Below are 27358 nucleotides of genomic sequence, written 5' to 3'. Positions count from 1 at the left end.
AACTTTACTTTTTTTTTTTTTCTAGACTTCTGCTCTCTAGCACTGCCCGTCTTACTCGTCAAAATCCCTTCTTCAGCCCTTAAATCTTTATAACCAGGCTTTTTCCTCTCTGCTTGAACTCCTCACTCTGCTGTTACTGATGCTGTCCTGCGCCCATGTTCTCATTATAGGAGTAAATGTGAAAAATTATTCTCGTGAAGAAAATCCCTCATTTTGCTGTTTTTCATCACCTCTTAAATGCATAATCGTTACAACTGAGGGTCTGCAAAAATTGTTTGGCATAATTACATTCTGGAAAAGCTTTTGGATTATGTGGTGAATATATTTTCTGCAGTTTGAAGCCTCTTTTTAGAGAGAAAAAAGATAGTTTTATAAAAGATGTCAAAACAACCTTCTGAATGGTTTCAGTGCTGATATTGGAAATCAGATCTATTATTTATACAGGCTGTATCTGAAAATTTTTGAGTTGCTTAGAGGCTTGTTACTTCTCTTTAATAACAATGAAAAATGTAAATTTAACTATTGTTTTTGTCATGACTAGGAACCTTGCAGTACATGGCTCCAGAAATCATTGATAAAGGACCACGTGGATATGGTGCACCAGCTGACATCTGGTCACTAGGTTGTACCATCATTGAAATGGCAACAGGCAAACCTCCATTTCATGAACTAGGGGAGCCTCAAGCAGCAATGTTTAAAGTAAGCATAATTTATTTGCATTTGAATTTTGAAATACTAACTTAATTTTTTAATATTAATTGAATTGGTTGTTACCACTTGTTACATGGGTTGTTCTGCACAAAGCCACAGTCTGACCTGTGTTCTTGAAGCTGACTGAATGATCCTTCTCTGCTTTAAGYTGTATTGCTCTAAGATGGTAGTAATTCATTTTTCTGTTGGAAATATATCATGACTTAGCATAGCAACCTGAAAAGTTAGTGAGGATTTATGAAAACTAATGATGTTCTCGGTCCTGTCACTTCTTTCATCTTCTGCTCTTGGTTTATGATTTTCTTCTTGGCAACCAGAGTCTCCAGTGGTGACAACCAAGTTCTTTCTGCTCCTTTAAATCTTTTTTAAAAGCTTCACTGTCAGAGGGAAGCTTTGTCTTGTCTTTCAAAGGCCCAGTCTTTGCAAGATGGTAGGAAGCTGTGGTGGAAGAGGGGGGCCTAACTTTCCTCGATTTTTGGTGTGGACCCCGGGAGCTCTGTATTTCACATCCTAAGTCTTTTGGATCAGACCTACCTCCTTGGGGTAAACTGTTGATTCTGTTACCTTGTTTCTCTTAGTGRATCTGTTTTCAAATATTCAAATTAACACTGGAGGAGAGAATGCTTCAGATAACTTTTCCAAACACAATTTATTTTCAGAAGTATTTCTTCTAACTCTAAAACTCATAGTAATATGAAAACTATGATTTGATAATGTGCGTCCAGTATGAAAAAATTTTTTGATTCTTCTACTGGTTTGCAGTCGGCCCTTTAGCAAAGTATTTAACTTTTCACTTATGCTTCAGATTCCTCATTCTTAAATATGGAAAATATCATTCGCATAACCAAGTAAACTGCAGTTTAAATTATGAATATTAAATGTTTTGTCTTGTGGAAAGTCACCCTGTGAGCATTAGTATAATTATTAATGGCACCATGGTAATAAAATCAAATCTTTATCAATAACTACAGTAGGCTGGGCTCCAATTCAGCATGGCATGTAACACCATGTTTCAGCTTAGGCTGAGTCCTCCCATGTAGCACAGCTAAAAGGCAAAGAAAGGGATGTTTACGGGTTTTGATTTAGTTGTTCTGACAGTGTAACATGGCACCTTGGTGCTGTTGGCTTGTGACACTGCCTCAAAGGAAGCTGCATGAGGGAACATGGTTTGGTTCACTAAAGCATTCCTGATGGAGCCATGGGAAGAGAGAGTCTTTCCATGTCACTGTAAATGCCAGATGTGGTTCTGTCAGCAGATGCCTTGTCATGTTGTATCTGGCACTTAGCTGAACTATTCAGTGAAGGATGTGTGTCTTCATTTTTCTGCACATTTTAGTGAACTGTCAGGAAGTCCTGGTTTAGTTGTGGGTGCTTGATGAGCTCTGCAAAGGCTGACAAGGTGAATGTGGGCAGAATCGTGCATGTCCCTAGGTCCTGCCCATAAGTGTCTTCTGGCCGCAGAGCTTCCAAAATCTTTAGAATCGGTATTTTTTAAAATGCTTTTCTTACACTTCTTTCTTCAAGGATGTGGCATGGTTTTTGCTTTTTTACTGCAGACTGTGTTATTATGCTACAGTCAAGCATTTGCTTTTGTTTTCTGTTTCTTGACTCTGCTGAGACCTGCTTGGAACTGCCCCTTGCTGGGCACTGCAAATCTTGCCATTTCGTTTTGCTGTGTGATAGAAGCAAGCAAATTAGAAGCCAGGTTTGCAGCCTAGAATGAAGCAGACTGACTGGGCAGGCATGTAAAAAGAGCAGAGGCCTGGAAAACTTGGTATTGAACTTCTGAAGGTCCCCACCTCCAGACATGCACACTCTGGCATGCACAGGGCAGGTGAGGAGAAGGAAAGGCTGAGTTTGGCTATGTAGGCAATATGGAAATTGCAAATGACCAAAGAGCTGGACCAAGTAGAGAAAAGGAGAGGAAAAAAATCTAGAACTGGAAATAATTCTTGGCTGATTGTACATTATCTGGTATTTCATCTCTGAGCATATGTGTGCATCTGGTTCTGTGTGAAAGGAGTGGGAACAAATGACATTCAGTGGAGATAAAGTGTTGCCACAGAATTTCAGAATGCTGGCTACGAAAGTTRTTCCTGTTGAGCCACAGAGATAAAGATGAGATTTGGAGAAATGCATTCAAAGTTACTGGACTTGGCTTGGGCAGTCCTGGGTTTTGTTTAGCTGCTTAAGAGTATAACCTGGCACCACTGTGCTGTCAGCTGGTGACATTGCCCCAGTTGAAGCTGGCTTCATGAGCCTGTCCCTGGAGTGCACGAACAGGAGAGGGCCGCCACAGACACGGGCATGTCAACAGGAGCTATTAGAGCCCAGCAAAGAGCTGGCTGTCTCGGACTGGGCTCTGAAGCAAAAGTCTTGCTGGACTGACTTTATGAAGTGGTAGAACTATGTATCCCATTATAAGGCATTGTCCAAAACGTACATGGGATTTTACAAATCAAATAAAGAAGCTCCGTCAGACAAACAAAATATCCAGACGTTAGGTGACCTGCCCAGTCATATATTGGTGGTTTTTTTTTTTTTTTTTTTTTTTTTTTTTTTTGCAGAGGTTAGCAAGTTGCATGTATATAAAAATGTTACCTGCAGTCTCTGACTCTGCAGGAAATAGAGTTTTGAATGTGCTTAGAGACATGGTTCGGAAGGACTTAATGCATGAGCGTTTCAGAGTCTGCACCATCATTCAAATGCAGGCACTGCTGTTCAGCATTTTTTGCTTCAGCCTGCATTGAGAGTAGACTTTACAGATCTCAAAAAGCTAAACCACTATTGTAAGTGCATAATGGTGCCACAGTGTGTTAATGCAATTGTATAATGAGACTATTTAAACAACTCTCTATTTCAGCAAGCTGCTGGCACTTGTTTAACTGCTCGGCTATCTCCCTTGTGGCCATTGTCTTTTGGAGGCCTTGCTGCTTGTTCTCTAGAGCCTGTTTTACTTAAAGATGTGTTTACATAATGATACTGAGACTACGAGGCATAATTTTGCCAGATACATGCCATACAGTGCACCTGCTACATAACTCTTTCTTCAAAACATTTATGCCAGCTTTGCACTGATGAATAAGATGGCAATGAAGGTGCTGGAGAAATCACTAGGGAGCAACCTGGAGAAATAAATCTTTACTGACTTAAGGTGTATAATATGGGGGGAGGGGGCAGGTGTCTTGTTTAACCCTTTGGGCGTCATGTAATTTCCAGTTAAATAACACTGAAACGCAATGAAAGACATCTGGCCTGAGTGTTGAGGGTGGCGACAAGGTCTGGCAAGGTCATCATGAGCATTCGTACAAGGGAATTTGGCAGCAGCAGCAGGAGCRGAGCAGGTGCAGGCCCTGGGCAGGGAGGCAGTGAGGCAGCCGGCGCTAGAGAGGGAAGCTGTGCCTGCTCCTTGGCATTGCGGCAGCGGGGGAGATCAGCAACCAAAGAGATACTGCGTTGGGCAGGGAGGTGGGAAGGCTATGCAACAGCAGAAGGGATTTGTGGCTAGTAGGAGAAGCAGTATTTGAAGCACTCGATACAGATAATGTCCAGGCCCTGAGATTGTGTAAAGGTAGAAGGTTGGATACATCCATGTGTTGACATTTATGTTACACCACGTGGGCATTCATGCCACGTCTGCGATGAAACAGTAGGATCAGAGCCTCCCTGTCACTTTGCTGCCGCATGTGAGCACCTGGATCATCGCTTTCCCACTTTGCAAATGCAGTCAGTGCAGGCGTGACAGATTATAGCAAAAAAAGCTTTGGCCCATGGTCTTTTTTCATTTGGTTGGTTGAGTCACATTAAAATAATTTGCATTCCTATTTAACTTGCAGGTTGGGATGTTTAAGATTCATCCTGAAATTCCTGAGTTGCTGTCTGGTGAAGCAAGGGCCTTTATTTTGCTCTGTTTTGAACATGATCCTAGTAAATGTGTTACAGCATCTGATTTGCTCAGAGACTGCTTCCTGAAGCAAGTCAACAAGGGCAAGAAAAACAGAATTGCATTCAAGCCTTCAGGTAAGGAATTATCAGCCAAATGCAAGTCAACATCATCATTAAGTGTTACATAAAAGATTGGAATCATTAAGCAATTTCTGTTAGTAAGGATGTTGGATGTGCCAAGAAATCATCAGGAGCCCAACTGTTGAAAGTGCCTGTGATTTGTAATTAGTTGTATCTAATTTTAACAATTCCCATAAAAAAGGTGTCTCGCTTATTTTGTGCTTTGCTTGCTGAAATCTCCCAACCCTATTCTTCCTCTCCCAAAAATAAATGCCTCATTTTGAGTAAATTAAAATTATAAAAATGACATTCATTCAAGACTTCCCAAAGAAATTTTGCATTTTAGGTTCACCATTATATGCACCATAAAGATCTGAGTTTTAGAGTGTAGGTCCTTGGCACCTGAAAATGAGTCTCCCTTTATGCTATGTCAAACTGGGGCCATGTATCTTGGGACACACCATCTCTCTCTCTCTCTCTCTCTCTCTCTCTCTTTTTTTATTTGTCATGCACATCTGGATTTGTTCAGTATTCAGTTTACGTGGGTCTCCTTGGTGTGCATGGGTGAGCATTTTTAAACCTAATATGTAACTTGGAAATTTGGCATTTAGGTGCTGAAGTGGGTGTTTGGGGGGGGAGGTTGTTTTGTTTCATCCCCCTAGTGTCTTCTCCCTGCCTCTTCCTGCCTTCAGTTTATCCTCCGATAAACTGAATATCTTCTGCTCCCATTGGAAGTCAGCCACTTTCTCAGTGATAAGGTAAGCAAACCTTAGTATTGACCTGCCAAAGAAATCATTAATATTTGAAGGAGGCTCCCATTTAAAAACAAGCACAACCCTTGGTCTTGTATCTTCTTTCCCTTGCCTATACACACACATGCACATCCTCTCACTGCAAACTGAATCAAATTTCCCTTTTGGGGTATTTTTCCCTGTCAGCAGGGAGTTTTGGAGGAAAAAAAGTGGGGGGTTGGTGGCATTGTAAGGGAAAAAAAGTAGCAAAGACTTCATAACATTTAGCTGAGTTGATTTTTGTGGGGAAATGGGCATCTCCCCGCGTCCTGAGGGGCAGTGGGTACAGAGAAGAGCTGCAGTCCCCACTGCTCCCTGGCTGCCCCTGTCCGGCGCAGGCAAGGGGTAGCTGCAGAGCTCACACGGCTCAACCCGGGGTGGCAGCCAGGAGCTACGGGAAGAGCTGTGGCCTCCCGTACCGCTGCGCTTAGGCTCTCTGCAGCCTTCCTGGCCTTTGGTTGAGGATGTATTTCTGGAGCAACCAGGCAGCATTAGAACGGATGCAGCCCACCTTGCTAGCTGCCTGGGGAACAACAGGGTTTTGTCTACTGCCAGAGTTGTCTTCTGCACCCTCCTGCCTGCCTCCCTCTCTCCTGCCCTCACAGAGGAGGTGGTGGACCTCCTCGAGACAGCAGGAGGAGGTGATCCTGCCATGGAGACACCGGTGCTGTGGCAGGAAGTGAGTGCAGCATTGGCCGTGGATGTTAGCAGAGTAGGCAACTGCTGCAAATGCTGCTCACTGGTGAGGGCAGGGAACGGCAAAATGGCTCCAGCCAAACATCTCCTTTGCTGTGCTGGAGCTGTGGCGAGCTGTGGTGGCTGCTGCGGCCATCTACAAGGGGAGGCTCGGGATCCTAAGGCAGGTTGTGGCCCAGCAGTTGCCGCACTCTCATGTGCAGTTTACTCTGCTGTTTCCCTTGCCTCAGTTTCCTCAGCTTTGCCCCCATCTTTTCATCCTGTCTAAATTCTTCTTCCTTCTGATAATAAAAGCAGCCCAGATCAAGTTGCAGCCCTTACTCTTGGGACAGCAACTTTCAATTTTCTGTGCTGCTGAGAAGCCTTGAACCAGTTCTGACAAGGTGATGTATGTTTTTTCATTTCAGTGACTGTTTAACCTAAGCCATTTGACCATCAATCATGTACTGTGGAGTATGTCAGAGCTTTCTGAACTACTTCAACTTCCAGCACTCTTCCTCCCCTGCCTCCTGGCTCCTCCAAGCAATTTCTAGTGACAAACATCAAAAACCTTTGTGATATTTTAGGTTCATGGATACGTGACAGAAATTCTTCCTCCTTACCTTTCTTATCACACAGCTGCAAACAGGCAAATAGAATTATAGGAAGCTCTGAGCATCTGATATATATATATATTTTTCTTCTTATTTTCAAGATGAATTGGAGTGGAACAATAGACTTCCTTCAGGCTTGTCCTAAAAGAGAGAATTCATACTGAGGGCAAGGGGACATGCAAGCGAGGCAGGTACCTAGGAGGTCAGAGAAGGAGCAAATTTAGGTCCATTAGCACAATCTGGCAGAGGCAAGGAGGGAGGAGGCAGGTAGCGGACTGCTTCCTGCTTAGAGGAATAGCTGTGGTGGAACAGCTGGTGGTAACCTGCTGGATTGAGAAAGGCTTTTTAAATAGCTGTATAGCCAGGTGTATGGCTTCAGGAGACCAGCACCAAGAAGTGTGTGTGTATGTGGGAGAAGGAGAGAGAGAAATATTGGTAACAAAATGTCATTTTCATATTAGTATCTATCATCTACTTTGCTGTCTTTGGGTTCAGCAGTTATCTAATTCATACCTTTTAATGTTTATGTATATAAGGATTTTGACCTCTATTGCTGCTTTCTATCAGCAAGGCTGCATCTGCCTCAGTCACTTTACCAAATGAAGTCTTGACATCATCAAAGATGATCGTGGGCTGCAATTTTAAGAGCATCACCCTTTCCTGCCTAGTTCCGTTAAATGTTTTACAATGTCTGTTCACAGATTACAATCGTAATACATCTCTTCCACTGCTGCTCCACGGAGAACAGCCTGGCAGTAGCAGCAGTGGGCATGGGTCTGTTTTGCCAGACTCTGACATACAGCATGACATGTTATTCGAAAGGCCAAAGAGATCCATTTCAGAGATTCAGACAAAGCATCACATTTCCCATTTATTAAGGTAAAGTGTTTGTTTTTGGCTTGACCCCAGTGATGCTTATGTGCATTTAATTCATGTGTTTTTTTATCTGAAGACAATTGTGGCACATAATGAGTAGGTAAGCAGGTGTGCTAAATAGCAAGTGCATTGCATAAACAAGGTACCAGTTGATTTGTATGGTCTATATGTAACTAATGAATAGTGATCCTCTCTCTTCTGAAGGTTTCCATGTATTTATGTACTTTTTTCTAGTGAATAAATGTCAGTTTTCCTATTGACTGAATGGATGTTGACTCAGGAGTAAGTGGAAGAGTTCCTCCTTTCCAAGTACTCATGAAAAAACTTGGGAAAGGGGCAGCAGAAACACAGTTCTGCTGATCAGAGAGCACAAAACACTTCCAAATTAATGTGTTACAATATGGGGCCAGAAGAAATTCTGGCGTAGTTATCTCAGTCCAGGGTTTTCAGCTTTCCACCCCTAAACTGAACCAGTGCTGAGTGACTTTGGTGCCAGTTTCTCAGTAGGATGAAATCAGAATGGTTCCCTTGGCTTCAGGGAGAAAGGCTGGTTGAGGATCTGAACTGTCTTCTCTCTCCGAATTAGTGTTYGACAGCCTGGTCAATCTGTTGCTGTTATTTAACCCACTTTCTAACCTATTAACTATCCCTACTCACCTGTGGCAGTACTGACGTATTGCTAATGCTGAGGTCTTTCTTTGTGTTTGGCCCTGCTGCTGGTGCCCCAGCATGCCTGATGAGAGCTTGGTCTCGGAGGACAGGAACATGTCTTCTTCCGTGGAGGACAAGGATTCTGGCCTGTTTCTGCTGAGGAAGGACAGCGAACGCCGAGCCATTCTCTATAAGATTCTTAAAGAAGAACAGAATGAAGTTGCTTCAAATTTGCAGGACTGTATTGCACAGGTAATTTCGCTTGAGCACTACTTTTCCTGCTTAAAAAGGAAAATTAAAAATCAGGTAGTCAGTATCATTCCTTTTTCTGAAGACTAATATAGGAAGGTGCTAACAGTTTTAAATTAGTAGGAGTTTACCTTTCTGCAGTTCAAGTTTATGCTGGCACTCGTGTTTGATGGCCTGTGAACTTTTAACTGCTCGGATTGTTCCTTCTGGATATTTTAATCTCTGAAATATGTAAGTGTGTAAGCCTTCTGCTGTATCCTGAATGGATAGCAGACCCCATCTTCTGCCTGCTGCTGGGCTCTTGGTTTTTGCTTTTTTTGGCGGGGTGGTGATTACTTTGCAGGTGTTCCAGAGGGCTTGGGAGGAGGGGTTGTGGGTTTTTTTTTTTTTTTTTTTTTCTCCTTTTTTTAAAGGATATGGAAATGGAATACCAGCTAGTAGTAGGTCTTGTTAGCAAAACTACAGATAATTCAAAATATATGTAAACTAGGTACGGTACGTTAACTTTTAAAAAGCTAAGGCAGATTTCTACAGAGGGAAGGGTTGACTGTAAAGAGAAGCAAGAAAAAAGCCTGTGTTCCATGACCCTGAGCTGTGGGTGTTGGGAATGGTTAAGCTGTAGCCAGGATACGCCATGCACCAGTAACAGAGCTGATATTGTTTAGGCTTTTCTTCCTAACGTCTGCTTATAATGTGCCACAATCATGATATATTTTTACAAAAGCTGGTGGGACCCCTCTGACTGCTGGGGTGAGCCCCAGCCAAGCCCAGCAGCGGGAGTCAGCACAGGGTTTGCTTCTCTCTGACTTGCTTCCCCTGCAGGCCGCGTACCAGGGCTAGCCGCTTGCCTCTGGCCTGGGGGGGCCCTTGTTCAGCTTTACCAGACCCAAGAAAAGGGCCAGCAGGCTAAGGCTGGGGAGGTGAGTAGGGGCAAATTTCTGCTTTGCTCTGAACTTAAATTGCAGCATAGCTCATAGCCTTACAGAGCAGAGGACTAAAACTCGTATGAGAGACCTCAGTCAGAACCAGGTTTGGAACCAGGGGTCTAAATATTTTCCAGGAGAAGGAAAGATTATTTAGTAACAGCAAGTCCCACCTCAGTCTCCAGCTGTTTTGTGGCACCGCTCAAATGTTCTCTATCAATCGTCTCCTACCCATAATTTCTGTAATACTTCTCCCTTTGCCTTATAACTATACAGGTTTGTTGTTCTCACATGTAGTAATTGGGTGGCTCTGTGTAAGGGTTATGGACTGCAAATCTTCAGATGAACCCTTGAGACCTATCACTATGTAACCTTAGAACTTTTTCTGACTTCTGATAAATGTGTGTATAAACATAATGCTTTGCCTAAGGACATCAGATGTCTGCATAATTAGATGTAAGGTCACATTCAGCTTACTGTAAGGATGGCATTTACAAAAATTTGGGTCTTTTATCAGTCCGCTCTGCCATTTTTATGGGAGCGCTACCCTCTGCAGTACACTGGAGAAATGTACAGCTCTTATCTGGAACCTCTTCCCTATGTGACAGCCACGGTATCAATAGACTTAACGCCTACTTTCCAAAAATAAAATTAATGTAAAAAAAAAATTAGTTAGAAAAAGGTAGACAATAAAAGCTCTGAAGAAACAAAACTTTTGTGATTTCTGTGCATAGCTGTGAAATACACGTGTGAAGCTAAAAATCATAACCTTAAATATACTGATGCTACTAATTAGTTGTTTATGAATCAGGGATTTATTTAATATACATTTCTTGTCACTTCTCCAGAGCTCTGAACTGCAACTTTCAGTAACCCACATCAAGCAAATTATTGGGATTTTAAGGGACTTCATACACTCTCCTGAGCACAGAGTGATGGCTTCTACCATATCCAAGTTGAAAATGGATTTGGACTTTGACAGCACTTCCATCAATCAGATTCATCTGGTGCTATTTGGATTTCAGGATGCGGTGAGCTCTTGGCTTAGCACAGAAGGAGAGGAATTCTTCCCCGACAAACCTCACCCCAGGTGGTTGTAGCTTCCCCATTCGTCCTCACGCAGTCTTGACTTCATCCCTGTTGATGCTGAACAGCCATTTGCTGTCTGTGGTCCAGCCTCTCTGTCCGCCGGGAAAGGTGGGAGAATGTGGGCACTATGGAGTAGGTAAGGCCCCGGTGACAGATCATAGGTAGGACAAGGAGAAGAGAAAATGTGTTTGAAGGTCAGGTTTATGGCTGGAGACCCTGCGACCACCAATGCTGAAAGTGCTCTTGGGCAAAAAGGAAGCGTGGGGTTGTCCTGGGCATCAGACAAGCTCTGCTGAGGTGTTGTGTCCTGGCACGCAGGGGCGGACACAGAGCCCATGTGTGCCAGAGCCTCAGAGAGCTCCCAGGTGGGCCACAAGGCCAAGTGGTGCTTGAGGGGCTGCCTGTGGGCAGCAAGCACTAATGTCTGTGCTGGATCCTACATCAATTTCCTGTTCTACCTCTCTGTGTAGTGAAGAGGGGGCTTGAATATTACAGTCTGGGTAGAGTTTGAACGCTGTAGCCTAAAAATGTCAAATCTGTTGATTAGACTTTCAAAGGTGAGGCAGCTTTATTGACTCCTGCAGTTGCTACTGTATAATACTTTGATTATGGAAAATAATCAATTTCTTTCCTAAGGTATAAGCAAATGTCATCTGCTGTTCCTTTGACTTGCTTATTTCTTTATAGGTGAACAAAGTATTAAGGAACCACTTAATAAGGCCCCACTGGATGTTTGCAATGGATAACATCATTCGCCGCGCAGTCCAAGCAGCAGTCACTATTCTTATTCCAGGTAGGTCAAAACAGCTGAACACAGTCTGAGGGGAAAAGGAAAAGGTTGTTTCCATATCAGAGATACAGCAAATGGAACAGTTTAGATGTTTAGATTTAATCTGTCAGCAAGTTATTAGCTGCACTTCATGTGTCCCTACATTAAAGGCACAGGGTCAGAATGTTGTACAGAAGTGTAGATCTCGAGGCGTAACACTGTACTTGCAGTACAAAAGTGCCTAACAAACAGGTACATTTCCAGTGGTTCTGCACCACCAGTGTGGTTGAGCTATTAAAAAAAAAAAGGCAAATTCTGTCCAAGCTGAGGCATTTCTAATAAGAAACAAACTATTTCGTGCAACATTTTATGAAGCCCAAGGTGGATAACTATGCAGAGGTCTGGTTATGTATTTTGAAAAGTGGTTATTGAACACTGGAACATGCAGAGAAGGGGAAGGGACAGTTCGTTTATATGAAGAGGAATATGATTTTGGCCTATATGTTGGTAGTAGGGAAAATCGCCACCAAGGAGGAGGATATATGACTACGAACTGTCTAGGGATAAGTCTAGGTTGGAAATTTCCAAGTAGTTTGGTAACTCTTGGAAGTGCTGAGCCCCCTCCAGTGTGAGAATATTCTGAGTGCACTTATTGATGGTGAGCCCTTTCAGTTCAAAGTGGCTATGGCTTTTTAACCAAATCAGCCAAATTTTTTCAGGACTTCATTAGCAGGAGAAAGATGGAAATTGTTCTTTAGTTGGAAGGGCAGCACATACCGAGAGGAGAAACGAGGTTAGAAATGCTACCCAGAAAAAAGGAAGGCTTTTTAAAACTGTTCAGTCTAGGGCATTAGAGGGGAAGCAACTCATTTTTGCTATTAAAAAAAAAAAGAAAGAAAGAAAGAAAGCTTTAGAGGGTTTCTCATTAATTAACTGTTTTGTTATTCACTTCATTAATTTTCTACTGCATCACAAGCATATTTGTCAAAAGATTCTCTCCTTTGTAATCTACAGCTGCCTATATTGGTAATCTACAGCAGAGTTACTATAGTGCCACTCATACTTATTTTAGAACTGATGCCATAAAATCTATGGTCCAGGTAACATGAGACTTTGCTAGTCCCCCACCCAGTATTCTAAGAAAGCACGTTGTGAAAAGAAAGAGTCCGCTTTCTCAGCTGAAGCTGCCCCAGACCCAGGAATAAAGAACAAATTATATTAACTACCTCCAAAGACAGGCTTGTCCAAAAAGTTCTTACATTGTTTCATTTTTATCAGAGCTTCAAGCTCACTTTGAGCCAGTGTCAGAAACTGAAGGTGGGGACAAAGATGGTGATGAAGTGGAGGACAGCTACCAGCCCACTGAACAAAACGGGACTGAGGATCCAGCCGTTATGTCAGGAGTCAGCACCCTCAGTTCCGTGGTGTTGCAGGAGGCTCAGCAACAGCTTTGCCTGGAGTTAAGCAGACTTAAACAAGAGACCTTAAGGTAACCTTCACATAAAAACTGGATTTATTTTCAGGGAGTCTTTGAAATGCTCTCAGACATGTTTGCCGTGGTGTCATGTAGATATGTAATGTAAATACTCTCACCTAGTACAACCGCCTCATGTTAAAGCAGAACTTGCAGGAACACACATGAATTTTTGAATACACTAGCAACACTTGTGTGACAACTCAGCCACAGCCTTGGGTACAACTTCGTTTCTGTGGAATTTTTTAATGGCAGAGCACTGTGTTGAGTTTCTACTGTTAGGAAATTAGGCCTACGCAATTCTGCTGATTTCTTTCCTGCTTCCTTAGATCCTTGGACGCTGCCTGACCCGGTGGCAGTGTTCTCAAAGATGGATCAGTTCCTATGAGTTTTACAAAAATAAAAGGCAGATAGAGGGGACCTGACCTTTCTGCTTCCTCCTGTGAGGAAGGGCCAGAAGGCCTTTGATCTCATCCACTGGTTAGACTGCCTGCTACTTAGGAAGGGGGCTTTTCTGAGCTCTGCCTGTGCTATTTCTTGTGAGTTAATTTTGTAGGCTGGTGCCAAGATGTTAACATTGGAGGGTCCCATTCTTCCCTAAAGAGATGTAAATTATCATCAGAAAGTCCAGATACAACACTGTAGAGTTGTATTGGTTTTTTGGTAAATTACAGTGTAAAGGCAGCAACTCTGCACAGTGAAACTGCACAATAATAGGAACAGAATTTACAGCATGTTTACTAACGTCTGCAAAAGCAAAAGCCTTAATGTGCTACCATTAAGCTGAGTCTCTGGCAAGCAAAATGCAAGCTGTAAGTCACAGGAGATGTTATTTAAGAGAGTATCTATCAGGTAACTCTATTCTTTGGGGGTTGTTAAAAATATTACTTTGTTTCAGCTAGACTTATTCTCAGTAGGGCTGTGTTTGACCTCTCATATGCTAACAGGCTTTTGGAAAACCTAGTTCAGAAGGAGAAAGAGTATCAGACCCTCTTACAACAATCTTTGGAACAGAAAACTCAGGACTTGCGCTTGCTTCAATTAAAATTTAAAGCTGAAGGTATGAGGAGATACTGTGTACTTTGACAGTTGTGCACAAATGTATCTTTTGATTCTTTAAAGGATGATTTGATTTGGGTTAGGGTAATTTAAAAGACCTTCTGTTTTAAGCTTAAATAGTCTAAACCCATCACTTTTGTCCTGGTTTTGAGGTGGATTAACCTATGTACTTCAATTCTGTTAAAGATTCCCAATGGCCTGCAGCAACTCTTACCAAGAATGCAGACCCTGAGCTCATGACCTGGCTGCAACAACAAGGAGCTGACTTAGACACAATTAGGAGGGTAAAAAACAAAACAAAACCCAAAACAACAAAAAACCCTTAAAACAAAGGACTTTGAGAGGTTGGTTTCAAAGCGGTAATCTTAATTTAGGAACAACTTTGCCTTTCATTTTGCTGAAGAGGATTATACTCTCAGTGCTGTCCTTAATGATATCACTAAAGATGACTTGCAGCATCTACAACTATGGTAAGAAAATACTTTAGTATACTACTATTAAGAGCTTATTTAAAATTAACTTCTAGAAAAGTATTTTTAAGAGGGTTAAGATTTTTAAATGGGTCAGTGATAATTCAGTGGCAACTGCTGTTAATTTCAGTCTTTATCTTTTGTTAAAGTTTCCCATATCTTAACTGATAATATGTAACAACTACACTTTAGGGTGCTTCATGCCTTCCGTGTGGATGGGAAACAACCATTCAACTCCACCATTCAGGACTAAGTAATCAGTTGGAAAACAGCCACGAAGAATTTCTTTCCTACCCCCTGATTAAAAAAAAAAAAAATTCCTTTCAGTATCATTTGGTTACCCCATGACTGACCTGAAAGATGTTGTTCTGGCCATAACCTTAAAGGAGTGTAGTGTTCACTGTGTACCATCACAATTGGTAGTAACTAACTCCTTATGATTCCTAAATTTTTACTTCTTGCTCACTTAAAATAATGGAGATAAGGAGTTTTGCCTCCCCAGTCTGTCACTGTAGTTTCTAATTGTTTTCAATGCTTCTTCATATAGTGGTGGTCTTCTCTGCAGACTTTGGAATGCAATATTAATCCACCAACAAACATCTGCTAAGACCTCAGAGGCCAAAGGTTAATTCTTTGAAAAGAGAATGGATAATGGGAATAAGCAAATAAAGACACATTCCCAATAATTTAAGTATTACATGTATATATGTATGTATTGTGGCCTTGCAGGTTTTGCACAACTATATAGCTTATTTGACCATCACTGTAACTGCACAGTGAATAGTAACAGCTTTTAAGTTTTTGTTAATGATGCACCCAATTAATTATTTATCAAAGCATAATGCAGAATTCAGATGCCCATCAATGTAAATATAAAGCGATAGCTGAGAAAAAGCTTTTCTGCAACAGTTACCGCACCTGAACTGGATTTAGCATTTTGAAAACTGTGATTTTGATGTGTTACAGTTCTGCTCTGTGATGGTTTGAGCAGGAAGCAATTAAGCTCTAGCATGTATGTCACCTTACACAGACAAACATATATAGCATTTTTATATTAAAGCAACTCTCACTGAACTACTACAAAAAGCTTGGTGTGATATTTTCATTTAGCAATGCAGCAAGAACATAGCATTCAATTTTTTTGGAAAGTGGTTCATCAAGAGGCAAGAACTGATGACCAGATAAATGTTGTTACAGTTTAATATTTTTGTACTGTACATGACACATACAGCAATCCAAAGAAAAGTCACTAAAGCAAATATATAGCAATTTAAATAAACAGCTGCTTTCTCCTAATTCAGCTCCTTCTGAAGCAACATTCAGCACCTTTAAGACAATCCATAAGAAGATGGATTTCCCTACACAATCTTTAAATTTCTTCTTTTGAAAGAGCTTTTAAATAAGCTTAAGGTTTGTTTCTGAGTCGTTATAGTTCTTGTAAATGCATTCACTTATTCATAAGTTACCCCCAATAAAAAAAGGCCTTTAGCTGACAGACTTGTACTTTATCCATTGATTTGGGCCACGCACTTCAAAGGGTGGCTCATTGAAGTAGATATGGTGACCTAGTTCTTCCAGTGGTGGCTCTGGATCAGTGGTAGCAAACTGTGCAGCTTCCTCAATCTCCTTCCTTACTGCCACATCAATTTCCTAAAGCAAAAATAGAAGCTTATTAGAAGACTGCTCAGAAAAAGTGTCATAATTTTAAGTATAAATCCAATGATGAAGTACTGATCACAATTAGTGTTAACATCTGGGAACATGAACAGAAACCTGTAAAAACTCCCTTCTTACTGAACTGCAGCATTTGCCCTTTTTGAATAAGTTATCTTACTGCCAGAAGAACAGGACTGCACTGAGCTACAATTTTGACTCTGATTCTGCAAAACACATTCAGGATGCACAGAGGATGCTGACTGCAAGGAAAATGACACTTTTTCATGCATATAAGCCTTTAAAAGACCTCTATAGATCTACAATACAACCTCTGCCTGTTATATTTGTGGTACCCTCAAGATAAGCTTTTCATTTAAATAACTCTTAAACTTACTGCCACATATTAGAGGTTAGTATATGATGAATTTTATTTATAGCTTAACCTTCTACTAAAACTCTCTTAGTTCAAATATGTTATATGTTATGTGCAAGTGATGTTGAGGGCTAATAATTATTGCTTTTTCTAGAGGAAGTAAAATCAACATTTTGCATGAAGAAAACAGAATGCAAACATAAAAATAAGTTTAACTTACTTGCTAGAAAGTCTCTGTTGCTAAAGTAACTTGACATTTTTCAATAGAATAATATTTATAATCTCAAACCCATATATAGCTAGAGATATATGGGTGTAGAACAGTATAGCATTGTTAGTTATAACTAATTATGTTCAGTTGTAGCTATATTGTGCTTTTTGCTGAGAGGGTTCCTGAATCCTTCACTAGAATTTTTTACTACTGAGGGGAAAGCAGCCAGCAGAATGACTTCCCTACCTTTCTGACTTTCCCTGTTACTAGGTAGTCTAGAAAGCCTGGGGAATTTTGATTTCTAGATGTTAGTGTTCTGAATATATCTCCTGTCACATTAAAACAGGCAGAGAGTTACAATCAGCACCAAAAGCAAAAAGCCTTTCCAGAACAGTGTACCTTCATTAGCTGGTCTGCACCAACATTTTACTTTCACTGATTAAAAGTTATATTTAAACAAGAACAACAACAACAAAAATCAAAGAATGAGTGATGCATACTGCTGCCCTTTGCAGAGCTCATTAGTGTTTGAATGCACATGAGCTTGCGTAAATGTATCAACTTAAAGCTATACCTTTAATTCTTCAATGCTAGCAAGGTTATTGTTGATCATTCTGTCCTTCAGCAAAGTAATGGGATCACTTTTACTTCTCACTTCTTGAATTTCTTCTCTAGTACGATAGCTATGAGAAAAACAAGCAAAGACATGAACGTCAATCATCAGTGGTATTCTTGAACAGAGGCGAGGTCTTGGACACAGCTCATCTTAAAAATAGCAACCAAAACATTTGTCAAAAATTGTTATGAATGCAGTGAAAACACAGCAATATTAATTACTCAAAGAATGAAGGCAAGCTACATCTAGAACCTTTCTGAGATCTTAGAATGGAGCCAGAGTTTAGATCTAGGCCAGAGTAGGAAAGGCAGGGGGAAGAAGCAGCAGTCGCAGCCTGAGACAGTTCCCATGGGAGGCTGTATTTCCTGCTTCCCATCTTCCTTAAGGGAAAAAGGAGTAGGGGGCTAGATGACTTGCTGTGTACTGTTAAATTGGGTCACAATATATCCACTGTCTGAAGGCTTACAGATGGATGTGTTTAATCATTCAACTCAATCAAAATTTTCAATCTACAAGCTTCCAGTGAAACTTTGGGATACACCTCTATTTCATGTAGATCCATTCAAATTTGTCAGATGGCACAATGCCCAAGTCCTGTCAGCACCTAAATATTTGTATTTTTTAAGTGTTCCATTTGACTGGACACTCCAACCTGTTCCTATACTTTCAGTTTACAGGATTTTATAAATTCTAGAAGTCCTGGAAAAGCATGTTGTTTTCTAGTCAAAGCTTACTTAGAAGAACACAGCACCAGTAAAATTTCTTCTCCCATAAAGTCACACTGAATGCAGACTCCTTAATCAAAAGGACAGAAATTTAACTGACTTAGCACTTGTTTTAAAGCTATATTTGATAGTTTGTAAGTAAAATAAGCATGTTCCACTGTCACTGATTATCTACTGAATAATAAGATGAGTGATCAAATTGATCATAGAGATTTCATTATAACCTTCATGCACTTCACAACAGATTTAAGCATCAAATCCATGATGTGTTCTTTCAGAATTCTGATCTTCAATACTTGGTTTCAGTGAACACTGAAAATATTTAACAGTACCTGATTCCAGGGTCACTCATACTGTGGCCATGATAACGGTATGTCTGTAACTCCATCAGAATAGGACCCTTAAAAAGATAGAGTATTACCACCTTGAGTGATCAATTTGTTGTTACAGCAGAAAGTATTTGCTATTGGTGAATCCCACTGATGATGAATGATATTAATCCAATGCTCTTTTCTTTAATTTGTGTAATGTTACCACAGCTAGTAAAAAAAGAATCTTAACTCTTTTCAAAGGAAAGTATATGTGCTTAGCATTATTCTCATGTTCTCACTGTGCTGTATTAAACAATTTCTTCTTTACCAGTGTCATTCCACCATTACTCATATGGCCTATTCTTTTACTGAAAAATGGTAACTCACAGAACCTTATTCTTGTGTATCAATTTTGTTATTCTTATGCAGTGCATTCCCAGCACAAACAGTATTTCACCAGATATTAAACATCTTCAGAAGCAATGCATCATACTTGGGTGACAAACAAATGCTGAAAGTCTTAATATCTTGTCTAGTTTTTTTTATGCATTCCTATGTAGTTATGCAAAAATGTATGCATCTTGTGTTCATGTGTCCAGTCTCACAAAATATTTTTTACTTCACTTGCTCTTTGCTGTAAAAATAGGATGATTACTTTCCTTGTTGCTCCCCCCAAATTAATCTCTTCACAGGGAATAACTGCATAACAGTCAAAACCTTTCACAACAGAATTTAACTGGGGGAGAAAGCAGGAAGAAGACAAGAGGATATCAGAGTTTCGGTTTAAAAAACAAACCAAACCAAAAAAAGTTTTGTTAGTATCAGTTGCATGTTAATAAATTCTAACAAAATTAAAGAACCATTCAAGTACTTGCAGGTTCAATACTGAGGGGGGGGGTGGAATAAATAAAGTCAAATACAGTTTCAACAGTGACTGCACAAAATGGGCTAGATGGAATTTTTGTGTATAGCAATAATCTTGCAAAAAATTTCACCTATAGTAAAGGAATGATGATGATTCCTGACTTACTTTTCCAGCTCTACAGTACTCAGTTGCAAACTTTGTTGCTTCCCGAACACTGAGAACATCCATGCCATCCACCTGATAAACAGAAACTACAAGTTGAGGCAAAAAGAAACCAAAAAACCCCAAACTTTAAATGTTAATACTTCCACAAGTGCAGTAGGAATTAAATTTCAAATTCTTCTACGTTTTTATATATATATATATGTGTGTGTGTAATAATCACATTATACATATATTTGTAATAGTAAATACATAAGAAATATTGTTTTTATGTATATCTACAGACATAATGTGTTTTTCATATACATAAACACCCTTTCCCCCCCCCCACTGATCTTGCTCTCTCAAAAGCAGCTGGAACTATACTCACCCTGAGGCCTGGAATGAAGTCTCCTCGTTTGTAGTAGTCGGTACTGGCTGCAGCTCTTTCAACAGAAGTTCCCATTCCATACCGATTATTCTCACAAATAAAAACACAAGGCAACTTCCACAAGGCTGCCATATTGTAGGTTTCAAATATCTGGCCCTGAAAGAAAAGGAGCAAATTAAAATCTAGAGAGAGCGAGCTCAAACTTTAAGCATTAGGCTCTACTGAAAATCTTTCAGTTGCGAAGGTCTAGCTGGTAAACTTGTAATACTAAAAGTGATCTGAAACTAGCCATTTCCTTCAGCTGAGGAGGAATAAGAGAGAAGAGTTATACTATCCAAGATAAAAGTTATCTCGACATACTTGTATGTTGTAATATTTTACAGGATTTAATTTTTAACCTCATTCAGTATCTGTGTTAAGGTAGCACAAAACCTTAAGATTTTGATTGAAATATTTTAGAAAGTCATAAAAAACAGCTCAACCACACTGCACTAGTCTTGCTGCTGTAAGTGAAGCATATGGAAAACCAAGAATTGAGAGCTCCCTGTGTTTAGAAAAATGGGAAATTACGTAGCAGTAGGGAACAGTGTACTCTAAACCACCAATTTCTCATCCAGCTTAATTAATTTTTCTACCCATAATGTGAAGATAACCATTCAAATGTCAAAAATAAGTGGTTTTGTGAGGTGCTCCGTCTTCCCCTTTGCTTTCACAAATATAAGTTAAATGTTTCTCTCTATGCAGTAGCACGGTCAGCTTCACTACTGTCTTTCAGAGCTCTGCGTACAGCACACAGGCTTCAAGCAGCAACACACTCAGGTGAGCCATGCACTGCTGGAAAGAGGATAATAATAGTAACTAGAAACCCTTTCTCCCATGACTTCCACTATGCTCAAATAATTAACAGTTAGCCCTTAGCATCTAGACTGCTCTCGATGGGAAGGAACCAAAAGGCTTTCCCTCCACTCCAGCAACAGGGGCAGAGTTCAAAACAGGGATGGGGAAGGACAGACATTGACATGAAGCCTATATTCCCAAACGGGCCCAAAACAGGATTGGGGGGCCGGGGGGGGGGGTGGAATCCAAGCACATGCTTCATTCCTGATATGTAAAGAGCATCTAGCAATTAACTTCTCAACTGTTCACTTGAATCACTCCTCTGAGGACTATACAGTCCTCAGTGACACAAGCACCTACTCGAATGCCTAAGATGTCCAAAATTTGCCAGCTGCTCAGCCACCTACATGAAGTTCATTTCAGTGAAGAGCACTTCATAACAAAAGCCCTAAGAAAAACTGCAAATGAACTGCAGGACAGTGGGTGTACATTGTTTTCACTCTCCAGCACTGCTTTCAGTCATCTGTGGACTCCTTTAATAAAGCCTCCCTGGAACAGAAAGCCCAACATAACAACCTCAGTGCAAGTTCACAGTCAGATGTTGTGCAGATTGCAGATACTGAACAGAGACAGGGTGAAAGGTGCTCTGTCATTATGCTGTAAATAGGCAGAGCTCACAGAGGGAAAATCTATTATCCACAGTCACACTCCTCCTTCCAAAGCCATATTAGACAGAGCTAGCTTACCTGATTGGCTGCACCATCCCCATATAAAGTCAAACAGACTTCATTTTTACCAAAGTATTTACAGGCCAGTGCAATCCCAGCTCCAAGAGGAACCTATCACGAAATACAGAACAAACAAAGCAAAATTTTAGAACAATGTTTGGAGGAGTTGGAGACAGTCAGCTTGTGAGCCATAAAAAGGCCTTTAAAATATCAGGGAGGCGCTCAACAAATGAAGAGTTGTTACCAACCCACTTCCATTTGTTCCAATCTGCATTACAGCCAAAAATCTAAATATTAACTATAGTCTCCGTTTGATTTATCTTTGTGTTACAGTTCCCAAAACCGTAAGCAAACCGGAATAAAAACATAACATAGACTTAATAGCCACAGAGCAATGGTAGCTGCATACGAGCTCACGGCATGAAGACTGAAAGGAAACACTGGCACAGGCCACCAGTGAAATTAAACTTGTGTTTTAAAGCAGAAGTCACGTATATACCTGAGCACCAACAATGCCATTACCACCATAAAAATTCTTGGTATACATGTGCATCGATCCTCCTTTTCCCTTTGCACATCCTCCTTTTCGACCTGAAACATGAACAACAAGCAATTACTTGTCAGCCAGTGAAATGAGTGAAATCTGACTTCAGTTGGTCCTAGTTTCTGCCTCTTTTCTGGGTTACTATATAGAAGGAAAACTACTATATAAATGGGAATATCTAATTCAATTCCTGAAGTAATGACAATAGTATTGTCTTCGTGTTATTAGGTCTTCTGTGCAGACTTAAGACATTGATTCTTATACATTAGCCACAGTGGCCTTAATATATCACAAAAGGGATAGGAGAAGAAGAAAAAAGGGATGATAATGAAAAACATCATTCAGGAAGCACAGAATGAGATTAATGAAGAATTGTTTAAGCGTGGTTTTAAAACCACCCAAGGAAGTTTCAGTGTCCTACTATACAAATGCACTTTCTGATAAAGCAGTTTATATGTTTATTTATATATATTTAAATAGCCAACATTGTCTGTACTTCTGGTACATGTAATCTGCGCTACCATAAAAGAACTATACAGTCCTTTTCACTTTTAGTTTTGGCAATAAAGGTATGAACACTGATTCAGATTAGCTGCCGTAATCTACACTCATCTTTCCTGTGACAATCACCAGAAGTAAAAATTACAGATGGACATCAAATAAACAAACATCAAGAGGTCACCTACTCCAGCACTACTCAAACTGTAGTTTGAAGATAAATGGTGGTCCATGAAGACCTAGAACAAAGCCCATTAAATGAAGCGTAAAAGCATTTTTAAATACACATTATATGCACTCCCACACAATTGGGAAATAGAAGACAGTGCCTATGAAAAGGCACTCAGGGAGGCATCTCACAAGTGCCCTCAGTACCTCAAGGCAGGCACTCCAATTCCATTCTAAATTCAGCCAACTTGTTTCAAATACAGGCCTCAAGTCACTACACTTTTAAAGTATATATTTTACAATTATGTTTTCAAAGAACAGCCTTTTATTTACTAACATTCTATGTCTCCTCTTGCCCTCAGAGGCAAGGTATTCTTTGATCCCCTCCCCTAAGTTTGTAAACGCTTCCAATTTAGGAAGTTTGAAAAATGCAAAACTAGTCCATCCCTTCCTCTAGCGCAGGGTCAATTTATATTTGCTAGCTGTCTATCCAGTTATCAAAAACATAAGAATACAGTTCGTCAGCTGAAGTCCTACACGCGCTGATCATTAGGATTATTTATATTCAATACAATAGATATAGTGCTTTTTGACAGCATTACATCATTTCAATCCCTAAAGCCATTAGCGCCTTTTCTGCTGAACTGATACCTAGCCCACTGACAGTTCACCCAGTATTTTTTGCAGCGGGTACTTATTAAAGCTATACCCTATTTTTCAGGCCATTTCTCCAGTTTTTCAGGATTTGAATTCTAATCTGATCTTCCTAAAAGCACACAGCTCCCTCCACCTCACTATCTTCCAGCTGTTCAACAAGCACAATCCTCCACACCATTCTCCTAATTCTGAATGGAAATTTGACTGGTACCAGAGAGGATAAACTACTCCAACAACTTGCTGAATACATCCTTTCAGTTTCACACAGAACCTTTGATAATTAGCCTGAATACAGTTTTCTAGCTACATTTCAATGGTTTCATTTATATCATGATTCACTACTTTCTTACACAAGATCACAGCAGATACCATCAAAAGATGAAAAAAACCCCCAAACCAAAAAACCTCAAAACACCCTAACAACAAAAACCCTGAGTGCTTGATGCCATCCTGGAATTTGTACTCCTCTTCCTTACCTAATAGTGGGTCATTTTTATTAGTCTTCCTCTCACCTTTCATATGCTTTTGAAATGGTTTCTTCTGTGCTTTTACAGATTCTGCCAGCTAGGGCCAAAGCAAAAAAAAGTGAATTTTCTAATTTTAATCAGAAAACTATTGTTCTCTTACACCTGAAATTCAGTAATCTCTCTGCATTTCAATTTTTGTACAATCCTTTGTTGTGTTTTAGATGACTGAAGAACTCCTGACTTAAAGTAATTTTTGGCTCTACTTTCTATTTTTCCTGGAATAATTTGCCCTGGTGTGCACAAAATCATTTCTTAGGGAATTGTCAATTCTCCTAAACATTCATTTTCTTTAGCTTGCTTCCTGTACCAGTCTTAACTTGATTGACTCTCCTTCCTGCTCCTTGAAAGATTCTTGAATTCTATCGTTTTCTGGAAATTGTAACTCAAGCTCTCTTTCAGTTTGACATTTTTGGTCAAGATCTTTGCTTGAAAGAATCAACCCTCTCTAGAAACTTGCCCCACATGTCATTTCTTGAAACAGCAGTCTCTGTACTGCTGCTGTTCTTCCCAAAAAAAAAAAAAAAAAAAAGGAAAAAAAAACCCCACACCCAACAACCACTAAAACCAAGCATAATGGTATAGAAGATTGTGCTGTGAAAAGAAAAAACAAACTAACAAAAAAACCCAACAGAACACCGTCACTGTTTTTTCTGGTTTCAGAGTCAATAGTAGACTCCAGTCATGACAGATTCCTTACTTTCTTCCTTATCAGTATCTAGTGATACTTGGCAAGTCAATCATCCACAAGATTCTGGGCTTCAGTGCAATGCTGCAAATATGCATTATTAATAAACATATACTTAGCATACAAAAACATACTTCTCTACCTCCAAAACGTCCTTTCGTATATTAATGTTTCAAGCACTCAAATTCTCAGATCAGGTTTTTATTATATCACAATACTGACAGCATACAAAGGCCTCCAGATTTCCTGTTCATTTTTCATTTGCAGCATTAGCACACAGACCTGTAAGAGTTCAGCAGGCTGATCCACTCTTCTCTTGCCTGCTCTACCTATGAACTTACTATGAATAGCCATCTCTCCTTTCCACAAAGTCTTAGATCTGTCCAGATTACCATTTAATATTCTTGTTATAATCAAAGTATCCCCAAACCACATTCAGTTTACAATTACAGACAGTATTTACCAGTCTTCCTAAGACCAAAGTTCAGCAACATTGCTCTAAGAATCTGAGTCTGCCCTATGGAGGGTCATGCTCTGCTCTGTCAAGAATAAACCTCTACCACCAGCAATGTAATTGCTACTACTGCAAGTTCCATTTGAACAAGCTGCTGTAGCACAACACATGCAGCCTATGGTATCAAGAAAAGTCTTACAAACTTGAGCTTTAAGCGCTGGCACTTCTCAAGTTAAATATTACTTGTGATTTATGTTTTAAAATAAAGTGGTTGCATCAACAAGTCACATATTGATTTATTTTGCTAAGTCACTAGATTACTTCTGAAGCCCCAGAATACTTTGTGTGTCGCCATCATTTTGAATTTGAGTAAAAGATTCTGACAGAAGCATAGCAGCATCCAAATCCTCATTTTACTAAGCACAAACCTGTAAGTTCAGCAAGAATTGTTCGAACGGGAACTCCTCGTGCATAAGCAAAGCCATGAACTCTGTACGCTGTTATCACATGATCTGTAGGCTTTATGGCAACTTCAAGGCCTACGCAGCATGCCTCCTGTTACAAAGAAAAAATAAGCTTAGCAATGAAGAAAAGCACCCAACTCAAACAGCCAGCAGTGTGAAAAGGGCTAGCTGTGGACCCCCATATGTACTTAAAATATCAGCAGAAAACAGGAAAAGCACAGATATAGGAGACTTCCTTAAATCCCAAGGAGAGGTAGGCCTCTCTGACACTAGAGCTACAAGAATCTTGGCCTCCAAATCTCATTCTGTCCTGACTGTGACTAACAAAAGCAGACAGAAGTGGAAGGCTGAAAATAACCAGACTTTTTCTACAAGCACCTCCCAAACAATACATCTAAATAACTGCAATTCAAAAAGGGTGAATGGACAGACAGCAAAGTTTCACTGAAGCTCAAAATGTTCTACTGGCTCTTCCTTTTTTAGTGGGTATCGTCCTCTGTGAGGCACTGGAACAAAAAATATTAGTGAAGCTTAATGAGGATGATGTGGGAAATGAGCTGAATTTAGTATGCTGCAGTTGCTCATTCCCTGCACTCAGCAGATCTTCAGCTGCATCTCGTTTTCTCTCTCTTCCTATTGCTGTCTCAAGAAGTTAGGAATCCTTTGTGCGCTCAGACATTGTTTTTAAAGAAATAATGAACCAAATCACTGATCCAGCTACAGCTTTAGAATTGAGTATCTACAGACAGTGTCTTAATTTCATCTCTAGTCTACTCAAACCCCTACATTAAGCAGGGTGAGAGAGTGAACTACACTTTATAAAACCTTTTGAAAAAAAAAAAAAAAAATTCTCACCTGACCATCATATAAGTGACAGAAGCCACGAATAATCTTCTGCTTATACAGCTGGTCAGACTTCAATTCCATGCGTCGTATGGTCTGCATTGTCTTGTAGTAATGGAGCCCCTCCTCTCGAGTCAGCACTGCTGTGGTACTAGGGCCTTCTTCCAGGCGATGGAGGTCACACTTCTGCAAAGTTGACCGAGTAGTTATTTCTTGAATTTATGAATGTCATTAACATTTTGTTTTTACGATGTGCCATTTTTAATTCAGCTTGTAACACCTCTTAAAAAAAGAAAGCCAGAAAAACCTCAATTCATAGGTCAAAATAATACACTAAGGTTGTGCACTACTTCCAAATCCAGGGGTCACTATAGAAAAACTTTGTTTTTAATAAAGACAGATTTACATTCTTGAAATGAAGTCTTGTAGTTCCTACTAGCAATAGATTAACTAAAATAGTCGCAAAGTACTGAAAAAGGACATTTCCATGGCTGTTGCCTGCCAAATACTTAGTAAAAGCTACAGAGGCTCAGTGAAGTGCTGAGTAAAACTATACCTTAACTAGCAATTTACATATTATAATAGGCCAGAGACAATAACAAAAAAAAGAAAAAAAAAAAATCTATAAAGTGACTCTTACAGAGTCTGTCTCTATTTGAAAAGAGCTGCTTCTGTTTTTAAGATCCGGTCCTAAGACTGGACCTCACCTCCTGTATGACAGGATAAAGAGTACAATTTTGGGGACATCTCTTCCAGAACCTTTTCCTTTTCTCTGTTCCTCCTTTGGCAAGGTAGAGAAGAAATATACAGAATACAATTTTTATTTTCATTTTCCTTCCAGTTTTCTCTTATGCAGAGCTTTTACACCTCCTAATTCCTTTTAAATATAGCAAGTATGAACTAGATGCTCATATGCCATACGCAAAAACTATTATCTTTTACTGGAACCACTTCAGTATCAAATGACAAAAAAGTTTCATCTCTATTAAAAAAAAAWATATATATAAAAATAATAATAAAAATATATATATGTACACACAAGCCTGTTAGCATCCAGCCACATCTGGAGTACTGCATCCAGTTCTGGGCTCCCCAGTACAAGAGGGATGTGGCACTACTGGAGCAAGTCCAGCGAAGGGCCACAAAGATGATTAGGGGACTGGARYVTCTCTCYTABGAKGAMAGGCTGAGAGAGCTGGGCCTGTTTAGCTTGGAGAAGAGAAGGCTGAGAGGAGATCTTATCAATGTGTACAAGTATCTGAAGGGAGGGTGTCGAGAGGATGGGACCAGACTCTTTTCAGTGGTGCC

The 27358-nt window shown here is 40.0% G+C and overlaps 2 protein-coding genes across 2 annotated transcripts in view; one reads left to right on the top strand and one right to left on the bottom strand.

Moving 5' to 3' along the window:
* Positions 1–541: 541 nt before the first annotated feature.
* On the top strand, positions 542–15450 carry LOC112966732 (mitogen-activated protein kinase kinase kinase 15-like; the record flags this gene model as incomplete). Its single annotated transcript, XM_026067132.1, is given in 12 exon segments — positions 542–699; positions 4548–4731; positions 7498–7675; positions 8401–8575; positions 10344–10526; positions 11272–11377; positions 12632–12842; positions 13775–13887; positions 14073–14170; positions 14280–14356; positions 14904–14973; positions 14975–15450. Coding segments are annotated over 12 exon segments (1604 nt in total), but the record flags the coding sequence as incomplete, so codon positions are not given.
* An 88-nt stretch (positions 15451–15538) lies between these two features.
* Positions 15539–27358, bottom strand: part of PDHA1 (pyruvate dehydrogenase E1 alpha 1 subunit) — a 17892-nt gene continuing 6072 nt past the window's right edge. The window contains exons 3-11 of the mRNA XM_026067143.1: positions 26063–26236; positions 25172–25298; positions 21710–21801; positions 21229–21321; positions 19646–19801; positions 19279–19350; positions 18270–18337; positions 17171–17279; positions 15539–16006 (exon numbers count right to left, since the gene is read on the bottom strand). Of these exons, the coding sequence (XP_025922928.1) occupies positions 15842–16006; positions 17171–17279; positions 18270–18337; positions 19279–19350; positions 19646–19801; positions 21229–21321; positions 21710–21801; positions 25172–25298; positions 26063–26236 (1056 nt within the window). The 3' untranslated portion in view covers positions 15539–15841. The remainder of the gene's footprint in view (positions 16007–17170; positions 17280–18269; positions 18338–19278; positions 19351–19645; positions 19802–21228; positions 21322–21709; positions 21802–25171; positions 25299–26062; positions 26237–27358) is intronic.

Source organism: Apteryx rowi, unplaced genomic scaffold, assembly GCF_003343035.1.
Source record: "Apteryx rowi isolate R43461 unplaced genomic scaffold, aptRow1 scaffold_1039, whole genome shotgun sequence".
Taxonomy (NCBI): Eukaryota; Metazoa; Chordata; class Aves; order Apterygiformes; family Apterygidae; genus Apteryx; species Apteryx rowi.
The sequence above is the reverse complement of the archived record's forward strand: the minus strand, read 5'-3'. Positions and strand labels throughout refer to the sequence as shown.